This window comes from Marmota marmota, unplaced genomic scaffold (genome assembly GCF_001458135.2).
Source record: "Marmota marmota marmota unplaced genomic scaffold, marMar, whole genome shotgun sequence".
Lineage (NCBI taxonomy): Eukaryota > Metazoa > Chordata > Mammalia > Rodentia > Sciuridae > Marmota > Marmota marmota.
In genome coordinates this window covers 10,728,311-10,753,666 of record NW_025999990.1, presented here as the reverse complement: position 1 = coordinate 10,753,666, position 25,356 = coordinate 10,728,311, and the positions used below count along the sequence as shown (strand labels likewise).

The 25,356-nt window shown below is 34.9% G+C and overlaps 1 protein-coding gene across 4 annotated transcripts in view; it reads left to right on the top strand.

Annotated features, from left to right (window-relative positions):
- Malt1 (MALT1 paracaspase) overlaps nt 1-25,151 on the top strand; it is a 48,839-nt gene extending 23,688 nt beyond the window's left edge. For 3 of the 4 annotated variants that reach the window (XM_015482184.2, XM_048806150.1, XM_048806152.1), the window contains 9 exons: nt 582-614; nt 6,687-6,890; nt 12,657-12,834; nt 13,597-13,671; nt 14,293-14,420; nt 19,763-19,912; nt 21,608-21,765; nt 23,225-23,350; nt 24,051-25,151. In XM_015482184.2, coding sequence (XP_015337670.2) covers nt 582-614; nt 6,687-6,890; nt 12,657-12,834; nt 13,597-13,671; nt 14,293-14,420; nt 19,763-19,912; nt 21,608-21,765; nt 23,225-23,350; nt 24,051-24,491 — 1,493 coding nt within the window. In that variant the 3' untranslated portion in view covers nt 24,492-25,151. The remainder of the gene's footprint in view (nt 1-581; nt 615-6,686; nt 6,891-12,656; nt 12,835-13,596; nt 13,672-14,292; nt 14,421-19,762; nt 19,913-21,607; nt 21,766-23,224; nt 23,351-24,050) is intronic. The other variant, XM_048806151.1, reaches the window with a different exon arrangement.
- Nucleotides 25,152-25,356: the final 205 nt, after the last annotated feature.

Below are 25,356 nucleotides of genomic sequence, written 5' to 3'. Positions count from 1 at the left end.
CCCCCTCCCTCCCCCCCTTGCCCTATCCAGAGTTCATCCAATTCTCCCACACCCCCACCCAACCACAATATGAATCAGAATCCTTAAATCAGAGAAAACATTTGGCATTTGGGTTTTGGGGGGATTGGCAAACTTTACTTAGCATTATATTCTCCAACTCCATCCATTTACCTGCAAATGCCATGATTTAATTCTCTTTTAATGCTGAATAACATTCCATTGTGTATATGTACCACATTTTCTTTATCCATTCATCTACTGAAAGGCATCTAGGTTGGTTCTACAGTTTAGCTATTGTGAATTGTGCTGCTATAAATATTGATGTGGTTGTGTCCCTGTAGTATTCTGTTTTTAAGTCCTTTGGGTATAGTATGACAGAACTCCTCCACCTCCTCTGTGTTTTGGTGCCCATTGTCTATCTCCCCTCCCCTTTCCAGCCTTTAGTGAATTCTGTTCTACCATATTCTTCATTTTAATGACTTTGCTGATGTTTTCATTCATTACTTTCTCACATCTTTAGCTCTGAAAATATTTGTATCATAAATAATAACATCTATTTTGCTTTCTTTATCTTTATATAGATAATAAAGAGCAAACAACTGACCAGCCTTTGGGTGAGTAGAGTTTAAAGTGCATAATCAAATATAATTAACATAATTTAATTCTATTTTTAATGATCATGAAGGGATTTAAGATATTTTAACTTGGTTTTATAAACATTTGAATGTTGAGACCTTTTTTTTTTTTTTCCTGGTACTGGGATTGAACCCAGGGTGCTCTACCACTGAGCCACTTCCCAGCCTTTTTTATTTTTATTTTTACTTTTATTTTGAGACAGGGTGTTGCTAACTTGCCAGAGCTGGCCTTGAACTTGTAATCCTCCTGCCTTAGTCTCCCAAGTTGTTGCTAAGATTACAGGTGTAATCCATTTAGGACCAAGCATTTATTTTTAGAAGAAATTAGAAAAGAAAGAGGCTTTAAAAAGATGACAAATTCCATTTCAGGGGTCGGTTTTTGTGTTTTTCACTGTATGTAATCAAAGAGAAACATGTGCCTGTTAAATAGATCATAAAAAGGAAGTGCTTAACATGACTTCTTGGTGGGGTAGAAATTAGAAAAGCCATAGGGATTGCAGTAAATTTTGGCATTTGATTTCCCATCCTGTCCAGTGGGAACAGAAGAGAATGAAGGGCAAGATATAACTGAACAGTTGCATTTAAAGAATGCTTAGAGAAGAAAATATAAGGGAGAAAACCAAGAAAATTGGAGAATATCCAGGAGATTCATACCATGTAAAAGTTAGCAGACTAACATTTAAAAAGGGTAAAAACAGTCAATATATTGATTTCAGTGGAAGTCAGGTAAGGAAATATCTAAAATTCACCACTGGATTTGATTACTGAAGAAGCCATTTTTACTTTTAGTGAAATGTCAACAGCGCCCACCTAACATGAGTCAGTTACTGAGCTTTTGCTGGTGGTTCAGATGTAGGTAAAATATGTAGATAAAGAATAATTCAGAAGTGAACATGTGGCCGGAGTTGGGGCTCAGTGGTGAGTGCTTGCCTAGCATGTATGAGGCACTGAGTTTGATCCCTGGCACCACATAAAAATAAACAAATAAAATAAAGGTATTGTGTCCATCTACAACTAAAAACTTTAAAAAAAAAAAAAAAGAAGTGAACATGTGAAAACAAAAACAAATTAGTTTGTTGAGGAAAATGGCAATGCAAGATTCATTGGATAGATGTATAATCAATGTTCTTGAAAAGGTGGGAGAAATACAAGGCTTTACATTTGAGAGGTGGGCTCTCCTGAAACTGCAGGTGAGAGGTTACAGGGTTCCATCAAAGAGAAGACAATTTATGGAGTAAGTTCATAGAGATATTAGGGATTTGGGCCAAGATGGGAAAAGGAGAAATTGGCTCTAAGTGGAATATTGAAACCTTATTTTGTGGGAGAGAGAGGGGTGATTTAGCAGGAAGGAGAGATTGGTAAAGATGTAGAAAGATTTGTCAGGAAGTTGACATTTTTCAATTGATGGTTTTCCTTTCTGGGTAATTCTGTTTAAAGAATTGAGAAAAAGAGTAGAGTAAGATTAAATATAGAACTTGGGCAATAGCAGAGATTTAGGGGCTAAAGAAAATTAAAGCTACCATCTCCAAGAATATGGAAGGAGTCAAACTAAGACTTTTAAAAATTAGGATTTATGGGCTGGGGTTGTGATTCAATGGTAGAGTGCTCACCTAGCATGCTTGAGGCACTGAGTTCAATCCTCAGCACTGCATAAATATAAAATAAAGATATTGGGTCCACTTAAAACTAAAAAATAAATATTTTTTTAAAAAATTAGGATTTATAATGGTACAAATCAGTTTTGTGACTTCTCTGTAACAATTCAGCTTTTTAGAGAAGGAAGACTGATGGACTAGTTTTCCTGCTCCTTTCTGCAAGCCAGGCACTGAGGTAGAGTTTACAGGGCACATCCAGAAGGAGCAAGTATTTAGAGAAATTAAACAAGGGATAAAGACTACACAAGGAAAGACAGCCTTAAAAAGTTTAGTAGATGGGCTGGGGATGTAGTTCAGTGAAAGAGTACTTGCCTAGCATGTTCAACCCCCAGTAGGGTCCAACCACCAGTACTACCAAGAAAAAGCAGGAGAATATGAGGATCAGGAGACGAAGAGTTTACTGAGTTGAAAGAAAAAATATAGGGGCAAAAATGTTAACAAATAAGAGGCCAGAGAAGAAATAACATTGTTTGGGGTTTCAGAGGTGCAGCAGCTTAGGTGACAGCAAGGTTCAGGATTTGCTCGTGGAACTGGCAACAGTAGCCTTTGGTGCTAAAGAAGACAAGGGACTAGGAATTACTGCATTTTTTAAAAAGCTGCTCTGTTTCATTCATAGTGGTAAGTTGTTGTGCATTGCAGGTCTGTTATCTTTCCTCTAGAACCCTAAGCCTCAGTTATTAAGGAAGTCCTATTAGAATAGTATCCTGAACAAAGCCATGGCTATTCTATCCTTATATATGTATGTAAGTACACAGTATGATGAGGTCCAAATGTAACCGGCTGATAGTTGAAGATGGTTTCGTAGAATATCAAATACACTAATATTAGTGTAATACCAGTAAACTAAGTGTTTTCACTTGGTGAAATGTATAATTATGCCTTGAGATGTAGACACTTTCCTCATGTTTTGTAGATGATAATTTAAAGCTATAAGTGGTTTGTTGGTACTATAGACTGAACCCAAGGTACTTTATATTTTTTTATTTAGAGATAAGTTCTTGCTAAGTTGCTTGGGACCTTGCTATATTGCTAAGGCAAGCCTTGAATTTTTGATCCTCTTGCCTCAGCTTCCTGTCACTGGGATTACAGGCATGAGCCATTGTGCCAGCTAAAACTCTTTAAGTGTTTAATGAAACTTGTTTAGGATTACAAATTTCATAGCTGAGGATCAATACCCAGGAGTATTGATATACCCTGATATACCCAGGAGTTCCACAGCTTCTTTTATGTTGGGTGTCCTTTCTCAAGCTGTACTAATTGAAAGAATAGTAAGATAAACTAAAGATCAGCTTAGCTTTTATCATGAAATTCACCAAACGTTAAATGTCTCATCTATGCTACCCTTTGTGAAGTAAGAGAATAAGCCTTGGCTCCTGAACTCAGGGCATTGCAATCCTAATAAGGGACGCAGATGTTAAGTGAATAATGCAGTACATGATGCGTGCTATAACACAAATAGATATGTAATACATGCCATACAAGAAATAGGTAAAGAATTTAGAAATAGTTCAGAAATTGTTCATGGAAGATGGTAATCAAATTTGTTCAAGAAGAACCCAGGGAAGGCGTTACCTAAGAGGCAAAGCCCAGGTGAGAATTTTCAGATAAATAGGAGGATCCCAAGTAGACAAAGTGAGAATAGTATTTGAAGCAGAAGGAATGAAGCATGGTGAGCATGGAGATATGAGACCTGGGTAGGGAATAAGCAGGTCAGTACTGTGGGAAGGCAGAGTCCTAGGAAAGGAATTTACAGATTAGAGTGGTAGTGTAGTCTATTGCTGAATAACAGTATTCCAAAATTTACTATCTTAAAAACAGGAGTTTTATTCTCTCTCATGATTCTGCAGTTCATCTGGGTTCAGCAGCTGATTCTTGACTGTTTTCCTTTAGGAACAATCATTGGTGTGCAGTTACTTAGTGATCAGGACCGCAGCATCCAAGATAGCTTTGCTCACGTATTTTTAGTTTGTAAAACATGGGGGGAGAGTCATTAAAAGGTTTAATGCATCAAAATAATAAGGACTATATATTTAGCCAGTCAGATTGTATGCTGTTACTCAATTTTTGATGCATATGCAAAGATTTTTTTATTTAACAAATATTTAATAGCACTTAATTTGTACCAGTCCCTTTTCTAGGTACTAAGGGATATTAACTCATTTTGAATAAGTAACATAATAATTAGACTTATTAGGTACAAAATTAATCATATAAAACTTTACCAATTTTTGAAGAACACTGCATTAAACTTCAGAAGAGGTCTAGATCATGTAGTTAAAATATCTTTCTGAAATGGTTTCATTTTTCTTTTGTGTAATGAATTAGCATTTTTGTTTATTTTTTTAATCCTATTTTTGGGAGTAGCAGTTCTGGGGATGGAATGCAGGGCCTCATGCATGCTAACATGAGCTCTACTCCTGAGCTACACCCCCAACCCCATGTTTCTTTTCCACTAAATGAATGGGTTGTGTTCAAAAAGTTGTGGATGGTTCTTACAGTTAATGTTTTCATAAAAAATTTCTTGCATTTATTTTTTTATATGAAAACCCAAACATAAATTGTATAGTTACTGTTTTGAAGTTTTTTCTTTATTCTTCTCCCTTAACTCCTCAAATTCAAATTTTACCATTTTTTTCTCTGTCCTTTCTCTAAAGTTTTACTCTTTCTTTCTCTTTCCACAACCAGTTTTCTGGAATAAGTCTTTGTCATCTCTCATTTCAACCATAGCATCTGCTTCTCTGTTCTAAATCCACCCCAGTTCTCCTGCCATCAAGGAACTGCTTCACAAGTAGGTGAGGCAAGGTAGGATTTACTTGTATAAATTTTCTTAACATTAATTTGAAGAAAATGCTCTATGGGATTTTAGGAACTGCCTATTAAAAACTATCATTGGGGAAAATTTTGGAAGAGTTATGGGCCATTATTGTTGATACATACATTGTAAGGCATATAGTTCTCAAATTGTTGAACCTTGGCATTCTCTAAACTGTACTCTTCTTTCCCAAATATAGTCTGTGTCATTTAATGACAGCAATATGTTCTGAGAAATGCTCTGTTAGGCCATGTAGGTCAATTACTGAATGTGGCCCCAGTACAGTTGAGATATAGTAAACATAAGATGTATGAGACTGCTGTCAGCATAACAAGGCAATTGTACAGTGAACTTCTTTTAATGTAAGTAGAAGGTGTACACTCTACAATAACACTGATTAATTTAAAATATATAAACTAATAGCATAGTCACTTATCATCCTTTTCAAATATGTCCTATAGGTCATTGAATGTGCTATATTTTCATATGACAGGCTGCATAATATATTGTTTACACCTTTTGTCCCCACCCTAGACCCTCAAAGAAAGGTAGTGGTAAAGTCTCTTAAGCCCTAAGCTGGTTGTTTAGAGCAAGTCACACACCTGATTAAGCTAGCTGGTACTTTTAAGGCATTAGGTATAGGTATCTTACACACACACACACACACACACACACACACAGAAGAGCCTATTTTTATCAGAACCCACTCTTTAGCAAAGTCTCACAGTACACTGAGCTCACATATCCCTCAAATAGCCTCATGACAGACAGGAAGTATTTTCAAAAGAAGTTAGGAGAAGACAGTAGTAGCTTTACAGAGCTACTGCAGAAACAAATAATACAATCCTGCTGGAGTTTCTTCTTTTCTCTGATCTTTTCCCTTACTTGCTCTGATAAGACTTCTTTATGTCTCTTTTTTAGGTATTTCTTTTGTTTTTACCTCTTCTATTCTCAGCAAAACAGGACCTAATTTGATGGGGACTCAATTCTAAATATTCTTTGTTTAATTTGCTCTGAAAGTCTAGTTGAATATTATTTTGTTGTAATTCCATAAGAGTATGGGGGGGGCGGTGGCAGTACTGGATTGAATTCAGGGACACTCGATCACTGAGTCACATTCCCAGCCCTAATTTGTATTTTATTTAGAGTCAGGATCACACTGAGTTGCTTAGCACCTCACTTTTGCGGGGGCTGGCTTTGAATTCATGATCCTTCTACCTCAGCCTCCCAAGCCACTGGGATTATAGGCATGCGCCACTGCTCCTGGCAATAAAAGTGTATTTTAATGTTAGTTACCATTGTATTTCTTTGCAGCTAACAAATATCCTTTACCTGGTCCTCACAAGTATTTGTAAGCTTAATTTCAGTTGTTTGTTCATATAGCCTCTTAAGTCCCTTCATGTGTTGATTTCCTACATAAAGCAATAGTACTAAAATGAAATTAGATTATGATAAAATCTTATTTGAAATGAAATGATACAATCTTAAAGCAAAAGTACATTAAAATGATATCATTTCCATAGGTTTTAATTTGTGTATCCTCCTTTAAACCTACGATGCCCCCCCCCCTTTTTTTTTTTACAGCAAAGGACAAAGTTGCTCTTTTGATAGGAAATATGAATTACTGGGAGCACCCCAAACTTAAAGCTCCTTTGGTGGATGTGTATGAATTGACCAACTTACTAAGACAGCTAGATTTCAAAGTTGTTTCATTATTGGATCTTACTGAATATGAGATGCGTAATGCCGTGGATGAATTTTTACTGCTTCTAGACAAAGGAGTATATGGTAAGATATTTATAATATCTTTATAATTATCTACTATTCTCATTGTACAAGTTAAGAATTGAAAATTAGGGTAAAGGTAAGATAAATACATTATTGAAGAGTTTTATTTTTCTTATTAAAAAAGATAAATTTGATCTTCATTCCATGTATAACTGATAACTTTTTAGCTCAATGTCTTTACTTTTATGTTTCTTATTTCATCAAAACAATATTGTTCTTATTAGACTTATTAGCAGTCTTTTGTGATTTTATTTTTTATTGATTATGAGAGCTACCATATAGTAAAGCTTGGTGATCAAATAGGAAAAGATACTTTCATATATGTAAAATAATAAATATGAAAGGTTGTACCAGAATATACATTGTGGGGGTTTTTTCCTCCTTTTTCCTAATCATTGTGTGGTGTTTTGTAGTTTTTTAGTGAGAACCAGATTTTAATATGGAAATGTTGGTGAACAAGGTATATAATTTTTTTTCTTTTTTTCTTTTTTGATGCTGGGGATTGAACCCATAGCCTCACATATGCTCTGCCATTGTGCTATACCCCTGGCCTAGTCAGTTTAGAAATTAAAAATCCAGATAGCCAGGCATGATGGTGCCCACCTCTAAACTCAGCAACTTGGGGTGAGGCAGGAGGATCACAAGTTTAAGACTAGCCTGGGCAACATAGCAAGACCCTGTGTCAGATTTTAAAAATAAAAATAATAAGGGCTAGGGATGTAGCTCAGTGGTAAAGTGCCCTTGGTCAATCCCCAGTACTGAGAGAGAGAGCCTATACAGATATGATTCAAATGTTAATGGTTTTTCCCATTCTTTTACTTAAATATATTAAGACACTACATGTCTGATAAAGAATTTTTAAAGCAACAGAATATGTTTCCAGTGGTAATTTGTCAATTTATTTCTTTTAATATGCACAACCTCAAACATCAGTAGGCCAGCCGTTGAGCTCATCTGAACTGTATTTCTGAAAATTGTGCTTACTATGACATTGTGCAATAACATTTGACTGCCAGGAAAATAACACTTCCAGGGCTATCCTTAGGCATACAATCAATTAAAAAAAAAAAAAAGTTTCAATTTTACTTTTATATGTTTCAAGTAATTTTACTTTAATAATTTATGGATTTTGATTTTTTATTTATAATTAGATTGATTAATCAGGCAAGTTGGCAGAATTGCTCATAATTCTCAAAGTAGAATTTTTAATAGAACAAAAAGCATTTCTTTCAAGATTTAGCACACTGAGTATAAGAGATGAGGAAAAGTCTTAAAATCTTATTTAGGCCGGCATGGTGGCATACACCTGTAATCCCAATAGCTCAGGAGGCTGAGGTAGGAGGATTGCAAGTTCAAAACCAGTCTCAGCAACTTAGTGAGGCCCTAAGCATCTTAGTGACACGCTGTCTCTAAACAAAATATTAAAAAGGGCTGGGGATGTAGCTCAGTGGTTAAGTACCAAAGGGAAAAAAAAATCTTATTTAAATGACTTTCATTTTCTGAATAATGAGAATTACCACTGTGACACAGCTGAAGTTAACAAGGTAACTACTATTTGCAACTTCAGCTATTATGTTCATGTTGTAATAGTATAACTTTGCTAATGAGCATTATGGGATGATAACTGATGGGTGCAACCATCCATTTTTCTTATGAAAATAGGAAAGAATATACTGTACTAAGATGCCCTATTACTGACTTATACTTTCATCTTAGACTCAGGTGGATTGCTTAAGTGTATTCATCTCAGTTTTTAAGGTACCTAAATAGCTTAAACATGAAAAGTCTTCAAAACTTCTTTAGAAGCAATGAGATATAAGAAAAAATATTGGTAAATTTAGATTTCTGGATTGGTAAACTATTGAGAATGAAGGAATTCTCTGAAAAAGTATGTACTTGAGTATCTATTCTTATTTTTATTGACAGTGTCACCTTGCTTTTTAAGCCTTTTATTTGGCTAATCAAATCAAAACCTTTAATTGTCCCTGCTAAATAGAGAACCAGAAATATAAAAAGCTGGGGAAAGATTTCAGTTGAGGCCCCACTATAAAAACAATCATCTTGGGGTACAGAGTAAAGAGACATGTTAGGGCAAAATGGTAGCTTAAGGAAGCTAGAACATTTTAAAATCCCACTGATTCATGTCTTAACAGGGTGGCTGCATTTTATTTTGAAGTATTGTGACTATCCAAAACATCAGACACATCTACATTAAATGTAAGTGTGTTAAAGGCCTGAGGGTTTAGGGCATTTCATAAATAAACCTTTAATTTTTGTTTGGACTGTGCCTTTGACTCTGATTGATATCCCCAGATGACTGGTAGTACCTGAGGGGTGGAGAGGAGGTGAAGGTAGAGTCATGGGGATTTCAGCTTGAACAATTTTAGGTTAGAAAAACATAGGGACTCAAGTTTATGCCATTATATTATTATGTTATTTATGGGCTTGTAAAATATAAGTTACAGTAGAACAGAAAATAAGTAATTCAAAATATATGAAACGTATGTTTACAAATGCCTTAAAAATAGAAATAATTGAATGATATTAGGTGTCCTTGAAGATAAGTAAGATAAAGATTTTTAGTTATATAGATAGCTAAGGTAAAAAGTAACTGTTTGGCCTATTATCAATCCACCAAATGCTTTAGTATGTTCATCACTGGCTGCAGCTTATCTGTGCTTTTGTGGGGAAGAAATAAAAGTGTCTGGTCAAAAGATGGCAGAAGCCTTGTTCACCGAGGAAGAGTTTGTCATTCAGTTCTTGGCAGCTCAGTGGTTAAGAAGGAGGCCTCAGAGTAAGCTAGCCCAGGCTCAGGCTCTGGCTTTTCTGCTTACAAGCAGTGTAACTAAGGTGGTTTACCTTTTCTAAGCCAACAGTGATCTCAAAAAATGATTAGTAATAAATTAATGGGATTGGTAAAGGAAAAGTAAGAGCAAATAATTACTTCCGTGCCAGCACCTTGAAGTGCTCAAAATATTGCAGCAGTGACGACTTCCTGAAAATTTATTAAGGAAATTAATTCAACCTTTATTTTTAGGTTGAGGATTTAGACTAGGCAGCATTCTGCTTTGGGCCTCCATTAGGTTTCTAAGGAGGTGGGGGGAGAGGAGTTTATAAAGTATTAAAATGGTGAGAAACTGGTATACTAACATTTTATACTTTATATTTCCTGAGAATAATGTTAAATAAAAAGTCAGCAGTAAATAATAGAGACAGTATAATACAGCACAGTGATAAACTGGCCTACATTCAAATTCTGATTCTATCACTTTTAGTGGTTTCAATTCAGGTAAGCTTATAAACTTATTATTGTCTGTTTTCACATCTGTAAAGGGGGAATGATAATATAATATTATATACCTTGTCCTGAGGATTATATGAGGTCACATAACTGAAGTGCTGTCCTGGAGCCAGACCTGGCACAGCAAATTCTCTTGAGTCTCCCAGAGGTAGGGTTGACCTCATCAGAGCACTGTGCTAGATGGAGCGCAGATCCTCTCAGGAGGGAGAGTTTTTTAGAGAAGTGAATATCTCCTCTGTGGTCAGAAGTAAATAGCTTTGGCAAATTTTATTCCTGAAAATCATATTCCAGAGAAATAAATACCCTAAAGATCTATTGTGCAGAATTATATCTCTGACTATGTTAGGTTCTTTGACATTTTATAGACATCTATATTGTCTTCTGTCCTTGAGTAATGGGTTAGTTTATTATTACTGGATATGGAATTTTTAAAATAAATCTCAACTACTTTACATAAAAACACTTAATATAATTTGGTTGCAGGCTTTAATAGAAAATGTTTATACTTTTCATGAATCTTCTTGGGAAGAAGACGTATTTTGGTTTAAGTACCTTGATTTCAGCAGTTAGAAGGCTGAGCATATGACTGACACAGTAGAACCATACCTAGCTTTCCTCTAGATGAATGGAAACAAACCTTCCCTCTCTTCCCTCCCTAATTTGCTTCTTCTCCCAGACCAAATCTTACTAAAGCTATGCATGTTCAATGATATGATGTGGGTAGCACCCAGGCTTTCTGGTTGATGCTCTCTAATACCCATAGTTAGAATAGAACCACTTCTACTTAAATCAGACCCTTTACAAAAGGGCTCTATATCTGATTCTGTCTTGATCAGTTTGATATAATGCAGTTCAGTAAGTACTTACTGGATTCCTATCATATCCACAGTCCAGATAAGAAATGTGCTACTGCTGAGAGCAATATAGAGAATAAAGAACAAGATCTATTCTCTCAAGAAAATTATAGTTCCTTAATATAATGGGACAAAGCACTGTCTGTGGAGTCTATTCACCTATCAGTTGTATGACTTTAAGCAAATCATTTAATCTTTTTAATTTTCTCATCTATGTAGGTAGGAATAATTTATAGATTGTGTTATATGTATTAAAATTAGATTGTATGAAAGTACATGTCACTATGATCATTTTCTATCAGAAAAAATGAAGTGTGTGTACAACTATACAATGTTAGTCAAAGCCAGTGATTGTTAAAAAGTACTGCCACCACTTTTCAAAGCAGGGAGAGATTGCAGTATGTTAGAAAGATATAAGCAAATGATAACTTGCCCAGGAGTCTGAACTTGAGATGCTATTTGAGGATAGGTTAAAATATAGAGCAATCAAAGAATAAAAGTCATGAAGATTCAAAATAAGCAGTGAAGTCACTGATGGGGAAATAGAGTCATATTTTGAATACTTAGTATCAATTTTACTTTTAAAATGTATAATTTAGTGGGTCAGACTGTCCCCAAAGTTGTGCACCGGTAATCACCAACTCTCTACTTTCTTTAACCCAAAAAGAAACCCATTAGTAGTCAGTACTTTTCCTCCATACCCTACCTTTTTCTATCTTTATGGACTTGCCTATTCTGAACATTTCATATAAATGCAAATTTAATATATAGTCTTTTATGTCTGCCTTTTACTTAGTGTAAAAATTTTAAGTTTCATCCATATTGTAGCCTGTATCAGACTTTATTATTTTAGGGCTGAATAATATTTCACTATATGAATATACCACATTTTTCCTGTCTGTTCATCAGCAGGTAGGTTTTGGGATTGTTTTCACTTTCTGGATATTATGAATAATGCTGCTGTAAGTTTTTGGGTACACATTTTTAAGTGGACTTAAGTTTTCAGTTCTCTAGGAGTGGAATTGCTGGGTCATATGGTAATTTTTTGTTTACCTTTTTGAAGAATTGTTAAACTTTCTAAACTTCTTACACCATGTTATATTACCTCCAGAAGTAATTGGATCTCGATTTCTCTACATCTTTACTTGCACTTTTTATTCTCTTTTTACTATAGATGACCTAGTAAGTGTGAAGTGATATCTTATTGTGGTTTTGATTTGCATTTTCCTAGTGGCTCATGATGTTGAACATTGCTTGCCTGTTCATCTTTTATATATTTCCTAAGCTCCTTCCTTGTGCCAGGAATACACAGATGAATTTAAGACTTCTGTGCACTGAAGGAAATCTTCACCTTTTGAGATAAATGAGCCAGGAAAACAGTCCTACAACCTTTTCTTTATACAACCTGAGATAAAACTGCAATTCATATTATAAATATATTCTTGTATGAATTAGAATACACTTCATACTGCATCTTGATGTCTTAAATGCAGAATTTAAGTAAAGACTGTTGCCTCAATAATTTAAAATGGAAGTTAACATTGACTGAATTTATATTGAGTGTTTCTTAGAGTTAACATCTATCTCTTTTCTCCCTGCCCCTCTCTCCAGGGTTATTATATTATGCAGGACATGGTTATGAAAACTTTGGAAACAGCTTTATGGTCCCTGTAGATGCTCCAAATCCATATAGGTCTGAAAATTGCCTGTGTGTACAAAATATACTGAAATTGATGCAAGAAAAAGAAACTGGACTCAATGTATTCTTGTTGGATATGTGTAGGAAAAGGTAAAATTTTAATGTTTATTAAATTACTTTTGTTTTTAAATATCAACCTTGATAAATTAAACCTAAGGCAAACTTGTAAGAAGTCAAGAACCATTTGAATTTTTGAATTTCTGATTATAAATTGAAACTGAAAGAAGAAAACTAGAAAAAATTCCTTGTTTCTCTATGTATATCAAATTATTTTTATTCTATTCCTGTTTGTCAGAGAATAAAAGTGAAGAACTAAAAGGCATGGTTATCACACTACAAAGAGTTAACTCTCCAGAATGCCTGAACATGTTTCTGACAGTCACTACAGTTATTCCTTCAGGAATTAAAACCATACCCCTAGAGTTAGGACACATCACTAGTTAGCCCTGGATCTGCAAATATTGAAAGGATAGCTGAAGCAAATGTTTAAAGGTTTGGATCCCATTTGCCTGCCACTGCATTGCTAAGGAACAGAACCAATGATTATTGGATTTACTGCTTTTCACTTTCTCAGCATTTACCAATCAAACCCAATGCCCAAGTTTAAATGTACCTCCAGTTTTAAAGCTAACAGAAGATGTGACTGTTTGCCTTTTTGTGTGTGTAGGAGCCTGAGATTATTTTTGGTAAATAAATTGCTGACTAGATGAAGCAATTTGGAACCTGCAATTTTAAATAATTTCTACTAAAATTATATTGTATTTTTCATTATATTATTTATATTCTTTAAAGAATACTGTTCAACTTTTCACATTTGTATCTGTCCTTCTCTCCTTTCTTCCTTTTAAATAGAAATGATTATGATGACACCATTCCAATCTTGGATGCACTAAAAGTCACTGCCAATATTGTGTTTGGATATGCCACGTAAGAAAATTTTATGCTTATGTTGGGATTCCTTTATTTATTCTTTGATGTTTTCTTTTGATTGGAGATTAGAGGCCTAGATGCATAGATATCTAGACATAAATTTGCCTCCTTGATGTTCTTGGTGCAAAGTTTTAAATACTTGACATCAGCACCTAATGTCTTGGTATCTTATTACTAAGCACCAATGCATTTAGTTCCTGCTTAAAGATAACTCTTTAATTAGGGATGTCATTGTAGGGGAGGAGGAGAGAGAATGAAGCTCATCACTGTACATGGATACTCCAGGTAGCAAGTATTTGCTTCTTTAAAAACTTCTTTCTTTAATTTCTTATTCAGTGGACATTGACAAAGTATAGTTTTATGTATTTATGGAGTACAAAGTGGAGTCATGGATCAAACAAATTAACGCATTCATCACCTCAAAATATTTACTGTCTAATAGCATTTTGTCCTTTGACCAGCAACTCCCACTCCCCCTACTTGCCAGTCTCCAGGAATCACCATTCTGCCTTCTGCTTCTCTGTGTTTGATTTGATTAGCCTCCACATGTAAATAAGAATGTGGCTTTTGGCTTTCTGTGCCTGGTTTATTTCACTTCTTTCTCTTGGTGTTTTTAAGGTGTCAAGGAGCAGAAGCTTTTGAAATCCAGCATTCTGGATTGGCAAATGGAATCTTCATGAAATTTTTAAAAGATAGATTATTAGAAGATAAAAAAATTACTGTGTTACTGGATGAAGTTGCAGAAGGTAAAATTTAAAGAAAGAAATCAACTCAGAAAAAGGAGTGGGAGATAAACCTACTCAGGGTTCCCTGTTTGGTGATTATTTTATTCTTACTAGTACCATGTGGATTTGGAATTGACATTTATTTTATAAAACAATTTTTAAATGTAATGTTCATCAGAGCTCCTGCTATTTAATTCCTTTCTTCTCTCCATGCAGTCTTAGCTTCATGGCATTTGTGCAGTATCACTTAGCTGACAGGGCTGACATCAGACACAGTGATAAAGTAATCCTCAGAACTATACCTTGTTTTTGTGCCTGGTGCCTTGATGCTGCCCACTGTACTTGCCTGGAAGAAAGTGGGGATAAAAGGCCAGTGAACAGTCTCTTCTGGGATTAGAGAGAGAATCTTACAGAAATTTTGACACTGATAGAAAAAGCCAAGTTCATTCTTTAATTGGTGAACTTAGTATTTTTGAAGCCTGCTGTAAAGGCTTGATCCTAGAGGTCTAATGCTGTGTCTTCTATATCCTCTTGTCCCCTGCCCTGCCTTCTAGTACAGTGCTTGCTGTCTGTGCTCCTGTCAGGTCTGAATAAGTATGTGTTACATCAGTAGATTACAGTGTTGTGGAAATGTCCTTTTATGATCCAGACGAAAAATAAGGTAATGCTAGTGCAAACTAGCACTCCCTAAAAATGAGTTTCATGGATGTTCCTGAGATGACAGTTTGAGTGTAAGTTATTTCACTGGCAACTGTCAGTCACATTTATTTTCATGTTTTTGTCAATGTAGATATTTTAGTTATACCCCATGACTTAACCACTCTCTTAATGTAGCCTGCCAGGGCTTTGGGTTTTCTCCCCACCCTCCTGTTTTTTTCCAGAGAAGTTCTGCTTTTAATTCATTTACACATTGGGCTTCCCTATAAGTGTCAATTGAAGAAAAGATTCTTCTGCTTAAAACAAACAAACAAAAAAAAAAGTAAAATATTTGGATTATATTAGTTATTTTTATACTGAGATCCATTAAGGTGCTTCAGAGCCTCTAAAGTGTTTTTAGTCTAATTTCATTTTTAAAGTATATTTTAAGCTCTGTGTACTATTAGGAAGGCTGAAACAGGGAGGATCACAAACCAGCTTGGACAAAAGGGGCTAGAGATGTAGCTCAGAGGCAGAATATTCCTGGGTTCAATCCCTAGTATCATGAATGAGTGAATATTTCAACTATTTTAAAACAACAGAAAGCACCAGACTGGAGTTGTGGCTTAGTGGTAGAGGGTTCGCCTAGCACAAATGAGACACTGGGTTTGTTCCTTAGCACCACATAAAAACAAATAAATAAAGTTATTTTTAAAAGTATTTTTTATAATGTATGAAATATGATATGTCAAGAGCTTTGTAATGTTTTGAACAACCAATAAAAAATAAAAAAAAAAAAGTATTTTTTAAGCAATAAATAAAAGTTTATTTTTTTAGGTATTAACTTTATTTTTTTTTAATTTTATCTATATATGACAGCAGACTGCATTACAATTCTTATTATATAGAGCACAATTTTTTATGTCTCTGGTTGTATACATAGTATATTCACATCAATTTGTGTCTTCATACCTGTACTTTGGATAATAATGATCATCACATTCCACCATCATTAATTACCCCATGCTCCCTCCCTTCCCCTCCCACCTCTCTGTCCTATCTAGAGTTCATCTATTCCTCCCATGCTCCCTCTCCCTGTCCCACTATGAATCAGCCTCCTTATATCAAAGAAAACATTCGGCATTTGTTTTTTTGGGATTGACTTCACTTAGCATTATCTTCTCTAACTTCACTTAGCATTATCTTCTCTAACTCCATCCATTTACCTGCAAATGCCATGATTTTATTCTCTTTTATTGCTGAGTAATATTCCTTTGTATATATATGCCACATTTTTTTTTATCCATTCATCTACTGAAGGCCATCTAGGTTGGTTCCATAGTTTAGCTATTGTGAATTGAATTACTATTGTGTTGCTATAAACATTGATATGGCTGTGTTCCTATAGTATGCTGTTTTTAAGTCTTTTGGGTATAGACCGATGAGAGGGATAGCTGGGTAGGTGAAATGGTGGTTCCATTCCCAATTTTCCAAGAAATCTCCATACTGCTTTCCATATTGGCTGAACCGATTTGCAGTCCCACCAGCAGTGTATGAGTGTACCTTTTTCCCCACATCCTCACCAACACTTATTGTTGTTTGTATGCATAATAGCTGCCATTCTGACTGGAGTGAGATGAAATCTTAGAGTGTTTTTGATTTGCATTTCTCTAATTGCTAGTGATGATGAACATTTTTTCGTGTATTTGTTGATTGTACATCATCTTCTGAGAAGTGTCTCTTCAGGTTCTTGGCCCACTTATTGATTGGGTTATTTGTTTTTTTGGTGTTTAGCTTTTTGAGTTCTTTATATACCCTAGTGATTAGTGCTGTATCTGCTGTGTGAGGGGTAAAGATTTGCTCCCAAGATGTAGGCTCTCTATTCACCTCACAGACTGTTTCTTTTGCTGAGAAGAAGCTTTTTAGTTTGAGTCCATCCCATTTATTGATTCTTGATTTTAATTTGTGTGCCACGGGAGTCTTATTAAGGAAGTTGGGGCCTAATCCCACATGATAGAGATTAGAGCCTCCTTTTTCTTCTATTAGACACAGGGTCTCTGGTTGTATTCCCAAGTCCTTGATCCATTTTGAGTTCAGTTTTGTGCATGGTGAGAGATAGGGGTTTAATTTCATTTTGTTGCATATGGATTTCTGGTTTCCCAGCACCATTTGTTGAAGAGGCTCTTTTCTCCAATGCATGTTCTTGGCACCTTTGTCTAATATAAAATAATATTGTAGTTTTGTGGGTTAGTCTCTGTGTCCTCTGTTCTGTACCATTCGTCTACCAGTCTATTTTGGTGCCAATACCATGTGTTTTTGTTACTATTGCTCTGTAGCATAGTTTAAGGTCTGGTATAGTGATGCCACCTACTTCACTCTTCTTGCTAAGGTTTGCTTTACTATTCTGGGTCTCTATTTTTCCAGATGAATTTCATGATTGCTTTTTCTATTTCTATGAGGAATGTCATTGGAATTTTGATCAGAATTGCATTAAATCTGTATAGTGCTTTTGGAAGTATGTCATTTTGATAGTATTAATTCTGCCTATCCAAGATTCCCAAGTGTTTTTTTGTTTTGTTTTTGTTTTGTTGTTGTTGTTGTTGTTGTTGTTTGAAGCTATTGAGAATGGGGTAGTTTTCCTCATTTCCTTTTCTGAGGATTTGTCACTGATATACAGAAACGCCTTTGATTTATGGGTGTGATTTTATATCCTGCTACTTTGCTGAATTCATTTACTAGTTCTAGGAGTTTTCTGTTGGAACTTTAGGGCCTTCCAGGTATAGAATCATATCATCAGCCAATAGTGCCATTTTGAGTTCTTCTTTTCCTATATGTGTCCCTTTAATTTCTTTTATCTAATTGCCAGTGTTTCAAGAACTATGTTAAATAGAAGTGGTGAAAGAGGGTATATCTGTCTTGTTCCAGTTTAAATAAAGTTATTTTTTAAAGTATTAAAAAAAAAAGTTCCACACTTACCCATATAGGTTTACTTACCAAGTTGCCATGACAACAAATGGCATCTTGGTATGTAATGTGATTATTTTTTAATTTCTTATAAACTTCTTAGGAAAGTTTTGCTTTTTGCTGATCTTTTTTAGATCTACCATGTCTCCTTAATTAAAATTGCCAATTCCAGCTATGTACAAATAAAACAAAATATGAAACAAATTTTCGCTGTAATAGTTGTAGCTCCAGAATATAATTTTTTGTACTATTCAGTACAGCCTATTCAGTTGATTGAAATGGCAAAATGAATGCTCACTAGTCTAGTTCGTCAGTTTGGCTTTCAGATATCTGAAAATGATCTTCATATTTAAACTCCAAGACCTGCTAGAAATAAACACTTATTTAGTCAGGCACAGTGGCACAAGCCTATAATCCCAGTGACTTAGGAGACTGAGACAGGACAATCCCAAATTCAGGGACAGCCTGGGCAACTCTGCAAGATCCTGACTAAAAATAGAATAAAACAGGCTGGGGATGTAGCGTAGTGGTAGGGGACTTGCCGAGCATGTGGATTTGATCCCAGCACTACAGAAATAAAACAAAAAAGCTTATTTAATTAGTAGTACCCACAAACTTACTTCTGAGGTATGTATTATGAACAGATGCACAATCTGAATCTAAGACATTTACAGAAATCTACATCTAATTATGTTTCCTCTATCTGTTCCCTGCCACCTTCCATGATAATAATCATTTTTAAATACCACCATTTATCATTTCTTTAGTTTGTTTCTTTTTTTGGGGGGGGGTGTGAATTTTTCTTGTAGTGCTAGGGATGGAACCCAGGGTCTCATGCATGCCAGGTAAACATCTCTACTACTGAGCCACATCCCAGCCCTCAGTTTCTTTCTTACATAGTTTTATTGAGTTTCTATATGTTCTGCCAGGGATAGTGGTTCATGCCAGTAATCCCAGCAGCTCAGGAGGCTGAGGCAGGAGGATCGCAAGTTTAAGGCCAGCCTCAGCAACTTAGTGAGACCTTGACTCAAAATAAAAAATAAAAAGGACAAGGAATGTGGCTCAGTGGTTAAGTGCCCCTGGGTTCAGTCCCCAGTACCAAGAAAGGGGCAAAAAAGAGTTTCCATATGTCCCCCAAAATTATGTATATTTTTGTTTTAGGTTGTGTTTTTCTTTATAGAAAGATATTACACAATATGTAGTCCCTCAGGACTTGACTAAAAGTTTTTTCAATTAATATTATATTGCCAAGATTGATATTATTACATAACTATAATTCATTCATTGTGACTTCTGTGTAAAAATTCCACTATTAAAACATATTAAGTTTTCTTTCCACCTACTCTCCTGTTGATGGGCATTTGAGTTACTTCTGCATTTTCCTACTGGGAATAGTGCTGCTGTAACATTCTTGTATATGTCTCCTAGGGTGTGCCTACAAGAGTTTCTTTGGGATATAAATTTAAGATTTAGAATTGCTGGGTCATAGTGTAAGCCAATACAGACACAAAATTATCATGACTGCTTTTTTAGAAAAATACTTTCAGCTCTTAGAAACTGGTCCAGTATTTTTGTTTTTGCTTACTGCTACATCACTGGCACCTTAATCTATGTCTGAGTAAGTGCTCAGTAAACATTTTTTGAGTCAGTGGATCATTTTGAGAATATAATCTGATTTATAAGAGAGTTCTTAACTAAATGTTATAAACATAACAAAAGAATTGCTGGCTTTAAAAATACTACTTACTTTCTTATTTTTTTAGATATGGGTAAATGTCACCTTACCAAAGGCAAACAAGCTCTAGAGATTCGAAGCAGTTTGTCTGAGAAGAGAGCACTCACCGATCCAATTCAGGGCACAGCTCATTCTGCAGAATCTCTAGTGCGCAATCTACAGTGGGCCAAGGCTCATGGTATGGTAGATTTCTTGTGAAATCTTTCTATCATAAACTTACTTTAAATTGTTAAGTTTTTTTTTATTCTGATTAAATAGATTTCCTCCCAATTTTATAGTGAAAATTTTTGGCTTAGTGGGCAAATTCAAATGTTTAAATTATATTTATTATACCAATTTATTTAATGTTAAAGATTTCAAAAATTTTAGCCCATTGTTTTTACCATTGGTAAAATTTAACTGAGTATGTTTTATTTTTGTGTTTTTTAAATGAGTTAATTTTTTTATTTGTGTAGTATGTAGTCTTTAGCTTGTCTTATACTGTAACTACTGAAGTGTGTAGCTGTCTAGTCAGGTCTGGGTTCTGACCTGGCTTCTGTCACCTGGTAAACATGTTATCTATAACATGAGGGTGAAATCCTACTAGATAGGATTGCTGTGATTGAAAGACATGCGTGGCCCATGAATATTACTGCCATTCTCTCTGTGACACTTTATTGGTTTGGGGTTATAAAAGGGAAAAGGTGAGATAAAAATCCTATCTGTAGCCTAAATTACATTTTGGCAATTATTTTGCAGTTTACCTTTTATGATTTAGTGAAAAAATAAGTTTGAATTATTTTTTTTTTTTTTTTTTTTTAATTTTTTTTATTGTGGGTTGTTCAAAACATTACAAATTTCTTGACATATCATATTCCACACTTTGATTCAAGTGGGTTATGAACTCCCACCCTCACCCCATACACAGATAGCAGAATCACATCAGTTTCACATCCATTGATTTACAAATTGCCATCCTAGTGTCTGTTGTGCTCCGCTGCCTTTCCCATCCTCCACCCTAGTTTGAATTATTGACTGTAATAAAGATTTTAGATTTTTCCCTTGAGTTCCAAGTATCTATTCTGTGAATCTCTTGCTAGAAATAATTGAAGAATAATTACATTTATTGAATGCCTATAAAGCATATTTCTGTTTATAATAGTTTTAGCAAATTAACATATTAGAGCACATTAAAGGGTAAAGTGCTGTAAACATATTATCTTGGCATTCCAGATAATTGCATAGTAATTAAAATAGAATGTCTTTTCTGTAAATAAGTCTGAACAACACAAAGTGACAGTGGTAAAGATCAATAGGAAACAAAACCTTCTATAAAATAAGACTAGAAAGTCAGGTAGAAGGTATTTGTAACAAATTTAATAAGTAGATAGCTTTTTTTGGTTTTTTTAATAATATAAAATGGTAAGAGAAGGTAGTGCAGTGGCCCACATCTGTAATCCCAGCAGCCGAGGGAGGAGAATCCCAAGTTCAAGGCCAGCCTAGGCAACTTAGCAAGACCCTGTCTTCAAATAAAAAGTGAAAAATGCTCACTGGTAGAGCATTGCCTAATATTCATGAGACCCTGGATTTCATTCCAGAACCAGAAAAAATTATTGTCATGAAGATTGAGACATCAGTGAAAATATATCTATAATTGTGCATATACTCTTGATTACCACTAAGTAAAGTATATATGCAGATGGGCAAGAATTATAATAAAAGATTTGATATGTTTAGCCAGCAAAAATATGTGTTTAAATAATATTGGTTATATAACATTTTTTAAGCAAAAGAAAAGTCTCTAATTGTATTTTATCCTATACAGAATACTAGCTATTTTATCAGAAAATTTACCAAGCACTCTTTATAAGTTGTCCCTATTGTTCTTTTTCAGAACTTCCAGAAAGTATGTGTCTTAAATTTCAATGTGGTGTTCAGATTCAATTAGGATTTGCAGCTGAGTTTTCCAACGTCATGATAATCTATACAAGTATAGTCCACAAACCACCTGAGATAATAATGTGTGATGCATATGTTACTGATTTCCCACTTGTAAGTCTCTCCTTTTTTTATTTTTATTTTTTATTTAAAATCAGTGATATTAGCTGGGCGTGGTGATACTTACCATAATCCCAGCAATTCAAAAGGCTGAGGCAGGAGGCTAGTATGATCACAAGTTCAAGAACATCCTTGGCAGCTTAGCAAGATGAGACATTGTTTCAAAAAATAAAAAAGGGTTTGGGATGTGTGTCTGTGGTGGAGTACCCCTGATTTCAAACCCCAGTTCTGGGAAGAAAAATAAAAGGGGTATTGTGAACTGAACTTTTGAGCTGGAGATGTAGCTCAGTGGTAGAGCACTTGCCTAGCACATGTGAGGAGGCCTTGGGTTCAGTACTCAGCATGCACACACACACACACAAAAAAAGAACTTCTAAACTTTTAAAAACTTAAAAGTTGATGGTAAATATAAGGGAAATATATTTATATAAGTGTTACTTCTTTGTAGTTTAGAAACATTGATCATGATATTTATTATTTTTGCCAAAATACCTTAAGTTTGTCTAATTTTAAAATGTCTAAAGTTCACTCAGAAAAGATGCCTTTCTCAGACCTTAAATAGGATGTCAAATGTAGAAGAACAAAATATTTTATTTATACATAAATGTACATATATAGAGTGGGGGGATTTTCTTTTAAAAACTATTGTTTCCATTGTGTTATTATAACACATAAAACTTACTTGTAAAGTTATGGTCATATATTGGAAGAATAGAAGTCTAATTCTATTCTTTCCAAACATTTATTTCTAGTATTTATTTTTTATTGATCAAAAGAATCTAATAAATAGTACCCATCTTTCTACATAGGTATGACAAACTGAGAAGTAAGCAAGGACTAAGAGAAACAAGTCCAAAATGTCACTTTTATTATTTATAGAGACTTCATGGAACCTATTGCTTCATGTGACAGCAAATGATTTAGTACGGAATCCCTCAGTTAGTTCCAACCGGCCTCCAGTGATAGCAGCACTGCTCAGGTTAGGCCACCCAGTGTTGCTGGGGTGTCCCTCCATAAAAGCAGAAGGGCAGTATCCTTCACCAGTGATTGACTCTAAAAAAAGAAAAAGGGAAGGGCTGACTTTAGCTTATTCATTTATTCTTCTTAAATATTCTAAACATATGATCATAACGAGAAAGAATTCAGGAGCTAATTACTAATGGGGTTCTGTCTACTGAAAAAGAAACTTGAGTAGGATAATAAGTATTTCAAAGAGTAGTAAAGTTAGCACTACCCTTTCAGAGCTAACTTTACTTTTTAAATATATTAGTACAGAATTTACAATTCTATTGTAATCATAGAATGTGGTTTTCAATGCTTCTTTAATCCTGGGTAAGGAATCACTACTTATGTCAAATTCATGAGAGCAATACCTGTCAAGATGTTCTACCATAGACAGTGTGTGACTGATTGATTTCATTAATAACATTCACTGATTTTTTTCCCCCCGCAGGACCTGGATATTGATCCAAAAGATGCAAATAAAGGAACTCCTGAAGAAACTGGCAGCTATTTAGTATCAAAGGATCTTCCCAAGCATTGCCTGTATACAAGACTCAGTTCACTGCAAAAATTAAAGGTACTACTTTTCCTAATTATAGCTACTAATGAAAAATTTGAAACTGAAAAGTCTGTTGGCAAAATCCATACATATGCTGTTTTATTGGTTATTAAATTGAAGTTGAGATAACCGATCTACAGTGGGTCCTCTCAGTGTCATTATATTCTATCCCTGGTAGTGGCTTGAGGACTTTTGTGTGAGAGTATATGTGTTTATCATCCATACTCCTGAGAAGTTAGGAAAATAGAGCATATTCTACTTTTAAATATCTTAGCATTTTTGAATCATCATTTCCTTGTTCTATGACTTTCCACAGAATATACAGCAAATTAGTATGGAATTTCTCTTTAATCTTTTTAAATTTCTAGTTGATTTGCTAATGAGAAGCTAGCTCTACATGGTTAAACTTTCTAATAAAGTCATATCCTTAGAAAAGTTGAGTTTTTAACTTATTCATAGCCACATAACTATGTACTAGCTAAAGTCATCTCTTAAAGGTTTAGCCCATTATCTTGTTCAGTTAAGTATTGAAGGAAGGAAAAGAAGATGGCTAATGGCCAGCCTTTTTTGATTTAGGGGAGAGGGAGAGGATGCCTTGAGAATTGGAACCTAGGATAGAGGGCTGAATGGCTTTTTGTTGTATGTATGGGAATTATATCTTAAGATTGATATTTTTAACATTGATAAAATGGTAAACCTCATTTCTTTTCCTTTTCAGGAACATCTAATCTTCACAGTATGTTTGTCTTATCAGTACTCAGGACTGGAAGACACTGTGGAGGAGAAGCAGGAAGTGAACGTCGGGAAGCCTCTCATCGCTAAATTAGACATGCATCGAAGTCTGGGAAGAAAGACTTGCCCTCATACACGTCTTATGTCCGATGGGCCTTACCATAGCTCCACATCCACCTTGGGGGGAGCAGGGCACTATCATTCATCTCAGGACTCATTCCATGGTGTCTACCATTCACATCTTAGTAATTCAAACAGTGTTATGCCATCAGACAGGTGTCATTGCAGCCGGACTCCTAATGCATTTATTTCAAATTATCATACCCATCATTACTCCTGCCACTTCAGTAGAAGTAATGTGCCAGTCGAGACAACTGATGAAATACCATTCAGTTTCTCTGATAGGCTCATGATTTCTGAAAAGTGACCTTCTTATTAGATGCCTCACATGAAATAGTGCTTTTTAAAAAGTGAGCATTGTGAAAAGGCAAGTATAATATATATATATATATACAAAGAAAATAAGCAACAACTGTTTCATAGCGGGCTTAGGACTTTATGAGTTGTTGGAATTATATTATTTAACCACAGACTTCCTCTTGCTCTTTTTTCTCTTTTAAGACTTTGTGAAAGTGGTTGGTTGGTTCTGTAAGAATGACGTGTGGGTTTGTGTATGTACATGTATATAACAAAAATCTTTTCATTTTGATCACTCTGAGTTAGTAGCAATGGGAATGGCATTGTTGTAGAATAAGTCATTGTATATTTTACACCAGAAGGAATCCTGTTGATCATCAGGCTTAACCTAGTTTTATCAGTGGGAGAAAAAGATTAAAGTCTCTTGTGTAAGTTGGAGCTGACATCAGAACTGAGACTCCAGAATTCTGTTCCCATGTTTTCTCTACTCCTGCCTTCCTGACAGCTTCTGAGACAACTGTTACTTTTGTAGATAGGTTGAAAGACAGGTAGGTAGGTACACATATCTTTATATTATCTTGAGCAATGTATAAACTTCAGTTAATAATCATAGGACCTTGCTGCAAGTGTCAGTTAAGATTGTTTGTAAATAAATCTTATGTAGAAAGGACTGAAATTTCTTGTTCATAATTTCACAAAACCACAAGAGGTGATGAAATGTTTATCTGTGTTGAAGCTAGACAGCAGAGTTAAGAATAGAGATGTAATTTTGGTAGATGTTTATCTGAATCTTCCAAACGTTGATGACATATATTTTCCTCTTGAATTTTTTTTTGTTGGGGCGGGGGGGGGGGCTGGGGATTGAATCCAGGTAT